The 15,738-nt window shown below is 39.8% G+C and overlaps 1 protein-coding gene across 2 annotated transcripts in view; it reads right to left on the reverse strand.

Annotated features, from left to right (window-relative positions):
• Nucleotides 1–15,738, reverse strand: part of slc20a2 (solute carrier family 20 member 2) — a 75,295-nt gene that overhangs the window by 3,867 nt on the left and 55,690 nt on the right. For both annotated transcript variants that reach the window (XM_060931911.1, XM_060931910.1), the window contains exons 8-10: nucleotides 14,989–15,589; nucleotides 14,394–14,579; nucleotides 5,372–5,456 (exon numbers count right to left, since the gene is read on the reverse strand). In XM_060931911.1, coding sequence (XP_060787894.1) covers nucleotides 5,372–5,456; nucleotides 14,394–14,579; nucleotides 14,989–15,589 — 872 coding nt within the window. The remainder of the gene's footprint in view (nucleotides 1–5,371; nucleotides 5,457–14,393; nucleotides 14,580–14,988; nucleotides 15,590–15,738) is intronic.

The following is a 15,738-nucleotide window of genomic DNA, read 5'->3' on the forward strand; positions in this document are numbered from 1 at the left end:
ATCTAGAACTATAGCCAGAGATAAATCTGAGTTTCTTCTTTCCTCTCCGACCCTTTGTTTTCTCTCTCTAGTTCAGGAATATCAGGGAATCGTAATAGAGACAGTGTGAGGAGGAACATCTCCATACATGCTGTAGGTGTCAGGTTCCTGGCAGACTCCTGAGCTGCTAGTCATGGACACGATCTGCCTGTTCTTATACGGTCAGTGTAACCCAAGCTGCCAGGCAGTGGGAGGGGGGTGGGTGAGGGACTAAATCTGGAGTTAAGTCAAACAACAGAAAGTCAACAACAGCCAGGACTTTCTTTATAGACACGGTAGTATAAATGTGGTTTAAGGGGAACTTATCTAATGCCATCAAGCTGAAAAAGTTCAAATGGCACCAATACATGATATACACCAAGCCCTGATTTATGATTTTAAACTTTGAGGCAGATTAGTGGCTAAATCATTGATAAAGTACATGCCAGGCTCCTTAAGTGTGTTTATATTACAGCACCGTTGATTAAAGCCCAACCAATAAATCTGTGTGCCAATATTATTGGCCAATATGCGCCAATTGCAGATAAATCGATATCAGCATTTATAACAGCTGATAAAGTGACAAAAGAGAAATGGAAAGACAAAAGATGGATCCTTCAAATCACATCATCAGTGGTGATGTGCAGTTTATCTACTGCAACTCCACTGCTGGAAACACATGTTTGAAATGCCACAAATTACAATCAGCTGAACCAAGCAGAGGTATGTTATATTCATTTCACCCACCAATATATTTTTATTTATTTATTTTTTAAATCAAGGATACTACTAGTACATCTCAAACAATTAGAATATCGTGAAAAAAAGTTCATTTTTTGTAATTTAATCCAAAAAGGTAAACGGTCATATATTCTGTATTCATTACACGTAAAGTGAAATATTTCAAGCTGTTTTTGTTTTAATTTTGAGGATTATGGCTTATAGCCCTTGAAAATCACAAATCCAGTATCTCAAATTATTAGAATAATTCCTAAGATCAATCACAAAAGGATTTACAATACAGAAATGTCCAACTTCTGAAAAGTATGTTCATTTATACACTCAATACTTGGTTGAGGCTCCTTTACCACGAGTTACTGCATCAATGTGGTGTGGCATGGAGGCAATCAGCCTGTGGCACTGCGGAGGTGTTATTGAAGCCCAGGTTGCTTTGATAGTGGCCTTCAGCTCGTCTGTATTTTTGGGTCCTATGTTTCTCATCTTCCTCTTGACAATACCCGATAGATTCTATATGGGGTTCAGGTCAGGTGAGTTGGCTGGCCAATCAAGCACAGTAATATCAGTCAGCAAACCATTTGGTAGTAGTCTTGGTACTGTGGGCAGGTGCCAAGTCCTGCTGGAAAAGGAAATCAGCATCTCCATAAAGCTGTCAGCAGATGGAAGCATGAAGTGCTGTAAAATCTCCTGGTAGATGGCGGTGTTGACTTTGGACTTGATAAAACACAGTAGATCAACACCAGCAGATAACATGGCACCCCAAATCACCACAAACTGTGGAAACTTCACACTGGACTTCAAACAATGTGGATTCTGTGCTTCTTCACATGGGCAGCCATGGCCGAAATGTTAGAGAAGCAGCTTTGTGACCAATAGGTCACTGGTTCAATTCCATGGACTAGCAGGAATGACTGAAGTGCCCTTGAGCAAGGCACCTAACCTCTAACTGCTCCCCAGGCTGCCCACTGCTGTGGGTATGTCAGGGTCCTGTTGTACATCTATCTGAATAAGAGCGTCTGCTAAATGCATGTAATGTCTCTGTTCTTCCTCCAGACTCTAGGACCTTGATTTCCAAACGAAATTCAAAATTTACTTTCACCTGAAAAGAGAACTTTGGACCACTGAGCAACAGTCCGGTTCGTTCGCTCCTCAGCCCAGGTAAGACGTTTTTGATGTCGTTTCTGGTTCAGGAATGGCTTGATATTAGGAATGCGACAGTTGTAGCGCCTTTCCTGAAGATGTCTGTGTGTGGTGGCTCTTAATGTACTGACCCCAGCCTCAGTCCGCTCCTTGTGAAGCACTCCCAAATTCTTGAATTGACTTTTCTTGACAATCCTCTCAAAGCTACAGTCATCCCTGCTGCTTGTGCACCTTTTCCAGCCGGCCTTTTCAGCAATGACCTTCTGTGGCTTACCCTCCTTTTGGAGGGTGTTGTTGATCATCTGGACAACTGTCAAGTCAGCAGTCTTCCCCCTGATTGTGGTTGTACGTACTGAACTAGCTAAGAGATGCATAGTATTTATACCGTTTTACTCAAACTCAAAATGAAATGCTCCAATATTGAGATTTTTTTTTTCAATATAGGCCATAATTATCAAAATGAACAAAGAAAAATGCTCAAAACATTAGTTTATATGTAATGAGTCTCAAATACATATTTAAAGACTTAACTTTCTTAAATAATTGATGGAAAATATTGACCTTTCACATGACCATCTAACTGTTCGAAATGCACTAGTATATTTGTGCTTGATTTTTATTTATAGTTTATCTTCGACATTCATATGGCAGACCCACACAGTTTCCTTTAAAATGTTCATTAGTAGTACTCTATAGTTTATATTAGATCTGTACTTTAAATTAAATAAATTAATTAAAAATTGTATTTTTATACATTTGCTTTATTTATCAAAACTAATTTATTTAACATTTTTATATTTTGCACCGGGCGGCACGGTGGTGTAGTGGTTAGCGCTGTCGCCTCACAGCAAGAAGGTCCTGGGTTCGAGCCCCGGGGCCGGCGAGGGCCTTTCTGTGTGGAGTTTGCATGTTCTCCCCGTGTCCGCATGGGTTTCCTCCGGGTGCTCCGGTTTCCCCCACAGTCCAAAGACATGCAGGTTAGGTTAACTGGTGACTCTAAATTGACCGTAGGTGTGAATGTGAGTGTGAATGGTTGTCTGTGTCTATGTGTCAGCCCTGTGATGACCTGGCGACTTGTCCAGGGTGTACCCCGCCTTTCGCCCGTGGTCAGCTGGGATAGGCTCCAGCTTGCCTGCGACCCTGTAGAAGGATAAAGCGGCTAGAGATAATGAGATGAGATGAGATATTTTGCACCATTTCTGACAATAAGTCAAGTGTATTTTATCATGGTGAGGAGTCTCCAATAACTACACATCTTTATGTTGTGTTTCTTTTATTTAAAAAAAAAAGTTGGTTGGTATATCATCAGATTTTTAAATACTCAAGTATCAAATCTGGTATCGGTCTGAAAAATCCTATATCAGTTGGGCTCTCCTGTGCATTTAAACAGCATTCCTGACAGAAGTGACAGCTGTAATTCAAATAATGGGTTGATATCAATGTACTCATTCTAATGTTATCTTTTGTATCACAACTCATTCACAGGGACTTGTATGGCATACTACCTACATAATCCAAGTATAATAATAAACCTTTTTAAAAATGTTATTTAAGCAGGAAAAATGCATGCAAGTTGATATTGTGTCAGATGTTAATTTAGAGTCTTCAGAATTTTATGCTTTTTGACTTTCAGCAACATGACAAATTGTGGGGTTTTTGAGTCATGAACTTGAATAGAAAGGAAAGCGATAGCAATGGGACGACTGTTTATAGCTGCTATAATAAGTGACAATGAAGTAATTCATCTTGAAGACTTAACATTAAATGCAACTATAATTGGTTTGTATGACATGTCATTCATTAATAAATTAGACATTGTAATCATTGGCAAATTGCTGTGGTGTAAGAAGACTAGAACATTTTGGGATGAGTGGTTATAGAGAGAGAAAATCATCTCCGGGTTGCATCGCACCACCCTTTTGTGGACTACTGCCCTATAATACAGCATGTCCTATCTTGTTTTATTCCTTACTTATTAAATGGTTGATAAATCAGCAGCTATTTATCACCACGAATAGAGTCGTACTGCCATTCTGGGGGCTTCGTCATGAACTGTGCATGCCATCCATTAATGAGAGGTCATGCCATTCTGATAAGATTCCACAAACAGCCAAGCATCTGCATGTGCAGTCTCCATTCCAACCTGGCAAAATCTTTATGGGCATAGTACTGTGAGGAAAATGGCATAACGACAGCTTTATATCTGCCACAAGTTTCAAGACTTGAGGACAGATATACTGTTTGGAATGAGACATACGGTTCTTAATTATCCCCGTTTGTGCCTGAAAACCCTTAAAACACACTCCACTGTGCATCCCAATGTGGAACTGCATGTCAAGAAGCCCCCAGAAAACCTTTTATATTCAGAGGATGAGATGAATTTGCATGTTATTTGAATTTATGGAAAAATAATACTAAGACAAAGAGAAAAATAAAGATTTTAATCTGCATCATGAAGGTTAATAGTCTAGTTGTCCTTAATACCAAGTATGACATTCTAATTAAGTTAATGTAGTTATACTCAAAGCAGATATACAGGTAGTTTTATGGCTTTTAGTCTAAAATGCTATGAATTTGGACTTTTGGAATTTATTTCAAGAGTAATGATTAATCTCACAATTATGATTTCATGTGATTTCAGTAGTAGGGTGTGATTAGTGCTTAGGTGATTACACTAATGAGGGGCTGAACTCTACCAAAGCTTCCCTACAGCAGCTTCGGTACCTTGCAGTGGGTGGAGCTTATGGGAATGCCCACATTTGAAGCAATAAGCACTGTTAGAGCACTCATTACTTCAATGCAAAATCCACTGTGAATAGACAAAGACAGAGGAAACAGAAAGATAAATGAGGGACAGAAGGAAGAAACACACTGCATGACCCAAGCATACAGACACCACCAAAACACAGCAACTTGCCACAGAAACAGAGAGGGGGAAGATGCCAAGTTCTTTTTAACCCTGGAGGCACGGAGTCTTTGGTTTAGATGAGAGCAAAGAGTGCTTGTCCTTTTCCAGAAAGTTTGAGTGCACTGCGTTACCCCACCCAAGAGGCTGCATTAAATTATGTGGAACGTGACTCTGTTCAATTGACATTTGTGTGTAATTGAGATGGCTGGTAGTTATCGGAAACAATTTCCAGGCACATGGTGCCAGGACTGGGGCAGTGGCGATTAAATAAAGATCAGAGAACCCAGCTGTTGGTCAAGTGCCTTAAACTCATAAAAGCATGACTGTCTTATGAGAATATACTACATTTCCATAATTCCATTAAAAAATTGCTTTTGCTTGTCTATTCACATTGTATATAAATCCAGAAGTTTATACTAAATCAGGTAATGTGTGTTATTCCTTTTAGGGCCCATCACAAATCACCTATGGCAGCCTGATAGGTTTGGAGATTTTGCAGCAACTCTGTATCCCTCTGAAAACATGTAGTCACTCCTTTATTCAGCCCTCACCCGAGTCAGTGTTTACCTTGCAGTGCGTGGTACTGATAGGGAGTCCAATATTGGACGCCAGCACAACAGTGACCGCTGAAGCCAGCTCAATAGTGAATCCACTGCGGGGAGGGCAACAAAAGATCATTTTATACAATCATACCTCTACTGAGACTAGTATCACCAATGCATGCACAGTCCACACGTCCATGCATTTAAAAAAAAAAAAAACCACACACCACAACTGCTTTAGTTCATGCAAAACTAAGCACCGAAAGTATCATGCAAATCATGATGGAGAAACGTAGTGATCTTTTTGGGTTGCTTTGCCAAGATGTGATGCAGGTCTTCAATTAAATCTTATTCTGTCACACACGCACAATACCACACATGGTGGTAGTATAATTTTCATGAATATAACTTCTGGCAATAAATATAAAAGTACATCAAATAAAGATGAAAAGGAAGAAGGGAAGCCGATTTCACTGGAAGCACCTTTAACAGGAATATACAAATCAATGTGAGCCAATGGGCTATAAAGTAAATCTAGGTTCTTTGGGATGCATTTCTGCCATCGGAACAAAAAAAAAAAAAAAACATTTAGCCATAATATGTCTGAAATGTCATTCATTCAATATTAATTTCTTGTTTTGTAGAACTGTTGTAGAAAAGCAATACTGCACTCACAAATATGTGGCTCTCTTGAATAGCACCATGGCTGTGATTAGCTACCGCGCTCACTCTGTGGCTTTGTGCCCACTGCAAATCACAGTCGTGCCGATATTCAGTGGACCATACCTGTGAAACGAGAACACTGAATTAGAGCCAGTAAATAATAATTGGCTCTAATTCAGTATTCTTTGTCCACAGATATCTCTTTATTGTACTACAGTTCCAGACCTCAATAATGACAGTATAACATTTATAATTTACAGTGGTGCTTGAAAGTTTGTGAACCCTTTAGAATTTGATATTTCTGCATAAATATGACCTAAAACAACATCAGATTTTCACACAAGTCCTAAAAGTAGATAAAGAGAACCCAGTTAAACAAATGAGACCAAAATATTATACTTGGTCATTTATTTATTGAGGAAAATGATCCAATATTACATATATGTGAGTGGCAAAAGTATGTGAACCTTTGCTTTCAGTATCTGGTGTGACCCCCTTGTGCAGCAATAACTGTAACTAAACATTTCCACTAACTGTTGATCAGTCCTGCACACCGGCTTGGAGGAATTTTAGCCCATTCCTCCGTACAGAACAGCTTCAAATCTGGGATATTGGTGGGTTTCCTCACATGAACTGCTCGCTTCAGGTCCTTCCACAACATTTTGATTGGATTAAGGTCAGGACTTTGACTTGGCCATTCCAAAACATTAACTTTATTCTTCTTTAACCATTCTTTGGTAGAACAACCTGTGTGCTTAGGGTCGTTGTCTTGCTGCATGACCCACCTTCTCTTGAGATTCAGTTCATGGACAGATGTCCTGACATTTTCCTTTAGAATTCGCTGGTATAATTCAGAATTCATTGTTCCATCAATGATGGCAAGCCGTCCTGGCCCAAATGCAGCAAAACAGGCCCAAACCATGATACTACCACCACCATGTTTCACAGATGGGATACGGGTCTTATGCTGGAATGCAGTGTTTTCCTTTCTCCAAACATAACGCTTCTCATTTCAACCAAAAAGTTCTATTTTGGTCTCATCCGTCCACAAAACATTTTTCCAATAGCCTTCTGGCTTGTTCACTAGGGTTATGACTGTGAAAGTGTTTTCAAAATTTTTACTTTCCTGATGTTGCATTTGGTGAACTTTTACTCATATATTACTTTTTTGGAAGTTATTTTTATTGGGTCATGCAGAAACCTCCCGCACCCAACATCACCTCACTTGTGATAAATACATGTATATTAAATAATTTATATTAATTAACAATTATAATTATTATTACAACAATTGTTAAGCAATTTGTTATATAAAAGTACTTTACACATCTTTCAATGAATTTATTTTATAATCATGATTTATTTATTTAATATACATGTATTTATCAAAAGTGAGGTGATGTTGGGTGCGGGAGGTTTTTGCATGACCCAATAAAAATAACTTCAAAAAAATAATATATGAGTAAAAGTTCACCAAATGTAACATCAGGAAAGTAGAAATTTTGAAAACACTTTCACAGTCATAACCCTATTATCCACGTGATCTTTAGCAAACTGCAGATGAGCAGCAATGTTCTTTTTGGAGAGCAGTGGCTTTCTCCTTGCAACCCTGCCATGCACACCATTGTTGTTCAGTGTTCTCCTGATGGTGGACTCAGGAACGTTAAAGGATATGGGACATGAAACATAAAAGCACGCTATATCAGTTTCTTTCCATTAAAAATATGAATTAATTGCATCAACAAATACAAAATCATCTATTAAATTCAGCAAAATCGTTATATTCGTGATGATTATATGGCATGTCTGCTCGACTTCCGATATGCATTTTTTGCAACCGGAAGAGCCGCTGTCACGTGATCATACGTCACAAAAACTTTCGGGCACAGCACAAGCGGGTAGATGAATGGAGAAGTGGATGACAAGAAAATTGTTTTTATAGTCTTTAAAGTACATTGGACATCATGGTGTATTGTGCTGCTTATGGTTGCAATAATTCCAATGGGAAATGCCCTGGAGTAAGTTTTTTTGCATTCCCCAAGGACCCGAAGCTGAGGAAAGTGTGGGCTCACTACTGCCGTAGAAAAAACTTTGCACCTACTGTTTCCCACAAACTGTGTTCGGACCATTTCACTGAGGATTCTTTCAACATTAATACTCAGGTACTGAGCGATATTAATTCATGAAACATGAAACAGGAAGCATAAGGATGAGAAAAAAAAAAACAGTTCAAATCGGGAAGCCGCGCACACCTGCGCCAGGCTGCACAAATGCGCGCAGCTTCCCGACCCAAACCGCCTCTCTCTCATCCTTACACTTCATGCCTCATGCTCCATGAACCAACATCGCTATTTTTTTTTTTAAAATCGGATCTGTGCGATTCAGCCGTGAAAAAGGCGGCATCCGCCGAAAGGCGTGCTGTTTGCATCCCTGCACGGAGGCCAGGGGACAGGGCAGGAATATTTTTGTTGATATGAGTGATCCGGTGCGATTTCGCGACTCCCCTGTTGAAGACCTCTGCGCTAAGCGACTGAAAGCCGAGGTAAGGATTAGTATTATAATTTTGGGTGTATCAATTATTGATTATCATAATTCTGACTCGTTTCGCCATTTTGAATGTTTTCATCTCGGACTCTGGAAGCATTGTATCTCAATCTCGAAAAATATCAGCAAAAAAAAAAACCTAGCTTGCAACGGACTTTAGCTAGATCTATGATGAACCTTCAATGTATGATACAAAAATAATACTTCTTTCAACAGATCATTAGCCTTTGAGCAGAATTGTTTTTAACTTACCATCAAGTGTTATCGAGCCGACCGCTTTCAGTTTCATGGGGACTGAATGAACTCTCACTCTCAGAATCATCTGACCCGTCAGAGTAAAGACAAGATCTATGTTCATGTGAATTTCCAGCTATCGGTTCGAATTGATAGGGTCTAACTTCACATCTCTGTGAAACATCGGGAATGTCACTGTCGATGGTGTCCATTTCGGTAACCTGTTTACATTAGATTGCCAAGCGCTGGCTCCTTGGAAAGTTGTTGTGACGTCACGGGTCACATGACCACCTAGCTCATTAACGAATCCTTGTTTTACGCTGATGTATAGAAAAACTTGAATAATGTGATGATTTTCACATTTTTGATGCCCTGCAGTGATTTAGATGGCATTTCTTATGTCCTTTATACATAATTATGCCCAGGTAAAAATCCATGTCCCATATCCTTTAACATTAACCAATGTGAGAGAGGCCTTCAGTTGCTTAGAAGTTACCCTGGGGTCCTTTGTGACCTCGCCGACTATTACACCCCTTGCTCTTGGAGTGATCTTTGTTGGTCGACGACTCCTGGGGAGGGTAACAATGGTCTTGAATTTCCTCCATTTGTACACAATCTTTCTGACTGTGGATTGGTGGAGTCCAAACTCTTTAGAGATGGTTTTGTCACCTTTTCCAGCCTGATGAGCATCAACAATGCTTTTCTGAGGTCCTCAAAAATCTCCTTTGTTCGTGCCATGATACACTTCCACAAACATGTCTTGTGAAGATCAGACTTTGATAGACCCCTGTTCTTCAAATAAAACAGGGTGCCCATTCACACCTGATTGTCATCCCATTGATTGAAAACACCTGATTCTAATTTCACCTTCAAATTAACTGCAAATCCTAGAGGTTCACATACTTTTGCCACTCACAGATATGTAATATTGGATCATTTTCCTCAATAAATAAATGACCAAGTATAATATTTTTGTCTCATTTGTTTAACTGGGTTCTCTTTATCTACTTTTAGGACTTGTGTGAAAATCTGATGATGTTTTAGGTCATATTTATGCAGAAATATTGAAAATTCTAAAGGGTTCACAAACTTTCAAGCACCACTGTAAATATCAATTACTTTCGATGCTATTGAGCATTTCCCATCAAGTAAAAAGATATCAATGGTACACTGTTTACAGGATCATGTTCTTTGGTGAAGAGTGTGATTGCCCTGGATAGTGACAACTGGCGTGCACTACTTTGTAACTTAATAAAAGCTCTTCAGATCCCTTGTGATCTACAGTGCCCAAGAAAGAGACCAAGGAGGTCAGGCATTTTAGCCATTTTGGAGCTCTATTTCTGGTCACCACAAAGCTCATTATGCGTCAATAAATAATTTTCAATGTGTCAGGTTCACAGACTATTGTTTATTCAATGGATCAACTTTTTGGACCACAGGAACCCAGCTACCATGGCTGACGGGGGCGCTCTCCTGGGCTTGCCCCCTCACCTCACCCTTACTGTAAACACTAAGGTGAACTAGTACTCAGCAGCAGCTACTACTACCAATGCAAGTTTGACACTCAACATATTTAGGTCACAGAGCTTATACAATTTTTACGTAGTGTGTACACTGCCAGCTGTCTATTCCACACACACTGGCAGAGGTTGCAGTTTCCTGTTCTAGCACCATATTGGTGATGGAATGAACTGTACTATTCATGTGCGACCACGTGACAAAATAGTGTGACATATGCATCCACCATCATGTTGGATGATATACAAATCCAAAATGCCATCTTGCGTGAACAATAACCATGATGCATCTCTGACGTTCTCTTAATATTAAGAATTTCTGGAATCCTCTGCCAAGTCAAGATTCAGAAAAAAAGTTGAAGTTTGTGGCTTTGACCCATATATGTCAAAGCCGTCCGATTATACAGAGGATTTAGCCTCATTACAACCAATTGAATACGCTGATCTTGTGAATTCTCTCGTTCTACCAAAAAAAAAAGAAAAGTGCACAGGTAAAACGAAGTTACTGGGTTACTGGAACAGCATCACTAATATTTCACCTGGCAAAGTTGACCTACATCATTCTCCTCGTGTATCCAAACTCGCTAAGGTTTGCACTCCTCCTAATCTGGCTTTCTTGGCAGATCTTTAATTTGTCCTGTTGTTTTTTGAAACTGCAAGAGAAGTTTTCATCTTGATCTTATCGTGTCCTAATTTGAGCATTTTTGCCCAATCCAGATTTATCACATAGGTTTGCTCTTGCAAGGTGAGAAGCAGAGTGTTTGCGCTAAAGCTCAAAAGTTAAATTTAAATCAGCAGAAAACACAGCTTTAATTAGCAATTAACTCTTACCAGATATAAAGTGGTCACCACACACGCAGGTTAGGGTATTAGGCAGAAAAAGAAATTTACCAGTCAAAAATAATATTTTATATAATCCTGATAAGCGCCGCAGGTGCGAAGACGAGCGCCGCAGGCGCGAAGTCCCTCTAGGGGGGTCTGGGGGCATGCCCCCCCAGAAAATTTTTGAAATTTAGACTTCATTTCCTGCATTCTAGGACATTTTCAGGGTGAAATGGCGTGTAATTTTTGATCAGAAATATTGCATATTTTTACTTTGTATTTTTTTCAGTTTCACTCCTGAATGTATCAGATGTATGTATGGTGTTTGATTTGGTAACAAAAGTGAAAAGAAAATAAACAACAATGAATTGTATATAATCTTTTGATCTAGTTACAGTATTTAATAATAAAAAAAAAACAAAACAACAGTATTCTATTTTACCATACCCCAATGAAACCCCCTTGTTAATCAATGTATCACACATACCTTTTCTGTCTTTTTGTGGAAAAACGAATCAGTTTTTGTCACATTCAATTTGGGGCGTTTGTTGGGATTCATCTTGATCCAGAAGAGTGAGTCAGCAAAAAAAAATGCGGTTCTCCCGCCAAGAAAGAGGAAACTACAACGCAGGGTGTTTGGCAATTCTCGACCAATCAGAATTCGCGATTTATTCAGTCCGCATGTTACAAGATTCAGTGCGGGCCAAAATGGCGGAAACGATGAAATATTCTGATTTTTCATTTCAAGTTTTCAGTATTTTTCGTATTAAACTGTGTTTCTTACGATTTGTAAATGATGGCGGAACCACACACGGACTGGCCATCGGGAGTAGCGGGAGTTTTCCCAGTGGGCCGGTGGTTCAGCGTGGGCCGGCGGAGAAAAAAAAAAAAAAAAACAGTTGCGCGCTGGCCTTTAATATGATAAGCAATGTTAACAGTTTCTTTAACAAACTGTTAACATTGCTTATCATATTAAAGGCCAGTGCGCAACTGTAATAAGCAATGTTAACAGTTTGTTAAAGAAACTGTTAACATTGCTTATCATATTAAAGGCCAGCGCGCAACTGTTTTTTTTTTTTTTTTTTTCTCCGCCGGCCCACGCTGAACCACCGGCCCACTGGGAAAACTCCCGCTACTCCCGATGGCCAGTCCGTGTGTGGGCGGAACATAACTGGATTTATCGGATGACATGTGGGAGTATTCATGTGCGAAAATTTTCAGCATTATCGTCCGTTTCAGTATCCGTCTGTGTGTATACTTGCCCGTTGAAATCGGCAATCGCCCGTCAAATTTACGGGTGGACGGGTCTCTGCCTAATACCTTAACGCAGGTGTTATTAGCGTTTTCCTCAGTTAAGTCAATGCATGTTTTAGGATTTACATTACACATTACGATATATGTTTTTGAACCACAGCGTATGGCATTCTCTGGACAGCTGATCTGTTTTGGTCGCAGTTTTTAATTATTTTGGGAATTCTGAAGAACTGTTTCTCTGTCACGAGTAGCATTATTACTGCAATTATATCCCGCACACAAAGTAGGCATTGTCTTTCTTCAAAGGTAATGAAATCCAAAAATAATAATAATAATAATCACGAAGCATTGCAGCAACTCGCATGTGAAGCGCCACTATCTTGGTTGTCATCATCCAACATGGCAGACTTCCAGTCTGGAAGATAAGTGTGACATCACATGTACACAAAAAATGGACAACTGCACATGTTTCTCTCCATCTTTTAACTCTAAGGCATTTCCCTTTTGGGACAAAGACACCAAAGGGCATTTTATGGCACAAGACTGGCCCCTACTTTTTGACAGAGATGGTAAGTGAGTAAGTATTAGCATTAAGGTGTCCGCTTCATATTATGCATCCTGCATGGTCATCCTTTGCCCCATTGAAATAATACATCATGATAATTTAATCTACAGGGTATCTCAAAAAAATTTACTAACACTTTAACTGTCCCTAACATGCTGCCTTTTTTGTGTTGCAGGTGTAATTAATTAATCACAGCATGGACTTCTTTTTGTGGCGATATCTCAAAGACAAAGTTTATCGCACCAAACCAAGAACAATTGATGCATTGAAATTGGAAATTGAAAGACAATGTCGCGATATTCCTAATGGCCTGTTTCGTGACATTTGCGAATCCCTTGGTGCGCGTTATCAGCGTTGTCTGGACAATAATGGTCATCAGTTTGAACATTTGCGAACATGATTCTTCAATTACATTTGTCTTCTGTATTCGAAGCTATTCCATTTCACTCTATGTTCATAAATAAAGGTTTTCTCGTCATTCAAAGTGTGAGTACATTTTTTTGAGACACCCTGTATATTTACTGGGTATGTAGTGTTGACAAGTAGTCCATTACCATAACAAAGCTGCTCAATTTCACTACAACATTAGTGGTCAGGGACATATGCCCTACCATGGCTCTCCATCAATGAGAATTCTTCATTTTTCGATAGTTATGGTGTTGATCAGTGGTGACGGATATTAATCAAACACACTTTGCCATGTTGATTTGTTCATCTTAACCTTAAAAAAAAAAAAAACACAGTAAAACTATTAAATCAACAGCATGTGCATTTTATACAGCTTAATGAATGACGTTAAAAGCCATGGAAAAAAGCTTTTAATACACAAATGGCTCATTTTAATTGTACTCTGTCCAGTTATAAACTCAAGACACTGCTGTTTGACAGTGTTTTGTTTCGACTTGTTTCTCGTCACCATAAGAGCACAAGGTCATAATAGCTCAGTGTTCAAATGTAACGCTAAATTTAGCAGATGTGGGCAGTTTGATGAGGAGGGAACAAATAGTGATAATGGCTGTCGTTACTCAAGCATTCCATCTTTAAAAGTTGAACTCATTCCACAGCTACATGTAACCTAATGTATGAGCAACAAAGCTGAAGCTTTACTGTCCTAATCTACTTAGATTTTAATGGGACAAACAGCCGTGACCTACTTGGCGAGGCAAATTCTTTGGGTCCTAACTCAGAATGATGACTGGAAAAATGCCACTTTTGTAAGAAAATAGGAGAGGTCAGAGCAGCTTGTATTTAAAAACCAAAAGCCATAATTTCAATATTAACCCAGGAAAATAAAGTAGAAACCATTTAAAACAGACAGTTAAAAAAATTAAAATAAAAAAAATTAGAAGAAATCATGCATACTGAGTCAAATTCTTGTGTTGTGTCAGCATGAAAAACAAAGCTCATGCACCAGATCGGCCATGCAGGCAGGAGGAGTGCGAGCTCACCTGGAAGGCGTGATGGGCGTGAGGTCCTTGCCCATGGTCTGAATTACGCGGCGTCCCCACACCCACAAGCCAGTGCAGATGCCTATGCCTCCATAGAACAGCAGCCACACAGGAGTGGCCGAGTCCTGCATTACCCCACCCTGGTCATAGATCATCCACAGTGCCACCAGTGGGCCAATGGCATTACTACCAGGTAGAAAAAGCATTCTTATGCTTAAGAAACATCATAATTCAACACCAAACATGAGTATTAAGACAATATCAAGGTCTTTTTGTTGTTTGGCTAAAAGCAACCAGGGTGTAATTCCTGCCTCATGCCCAGTGTTCCTGGGATAGGCTCCAGATCCACCACAACCATGATCAGGATAAAGCAGTTACTGAAGATGAATGAATGTTTCATAATTTTTTAATTAACCAGGTGTTTATCGTGTAAGAAAATATTCTGCTCAATAGAAAAAATGTTTAATACATTTAATCAGATTTAGTCAGAAAGTGATCCCTGAAATTGGATTTTTTGCTTCAGATGTTTTTTTTTTAGTAATTATAATTTCCAATAAAAAGAGACATAAGGATAACTTTATTACAAGCAGCCTACCTTACATCATTGCCTCCATGCGCAAAGGACCCAAAGCAAGCAGTGAGGATCTGCAGGAAGTGGAAGAGCAGAAAAACCTGGGGCTTGTCCTTCTCTTCTTTGTCCTCATCAACACAGTCCTCCAGCACCCCTCCTGCACCTTGCATCGACTCGTGCTTCTCGGATCCCAGTTTTACGTCCACACCCCCCTCCTCTGCCTCAATTTCAGCCTCAGCCACGGCGTTGCAGTAGCTAGAGTAGCTGTCATAACGGACACGTTTCTTAGAATAGGAGACACTGTCACCCACCAGCTTCTCACTGTCCTCAGGTGGCGCTGCAGCACTTGACTCTGAGCGCAGCAGGGGCTGTACAGCCATGCCACAGATGGCCGCGGTGTAGCATGTGTAGCTGTTGTTGCGGCGCAGGACCCGGTGGCTGACATCGGGCCGCTCTTCCTCCAGCCGGCCCACGTGGATCTTGTGCAGCAGATCTTTGTAAAGGCCGGAGTCCTTGTGCACAGTGTGGTACACCTGGCCATCGCTGCGCATATGTCCATCGAAAGAAAAGCTTCCATTGGACACTGGCGACTTCAGACAGCCATTTGTCATGGAGTGAGTGCGACCTGGTGGGATATGATGAGCAGTTGGCAAGTCAAGCATCACCACTACCAGCAACATTTTTCCTACTTTAAGCACAAATGGTTTTACATGAGATTTTAACAAATGAACACAGTAACAAAACATGCTGACTGACAGTATAACAAGTACTATG

The sequence above is a fragment of the Neoarius graeffei genome, chromosome 10 (assembly GCF_027579695.1).
Source record: "Neoarius graeffei isolate fNeoGra1 chromosome 10, fNeoGra1.pri, whole genome shotgun sequence".
NCBI classification, from domain to species: Eukaryota; Metazoa; Chordata; class Actinopteri; order Siluriformes; family Ariidae; genus Neoarius; species Neoarius graeffei.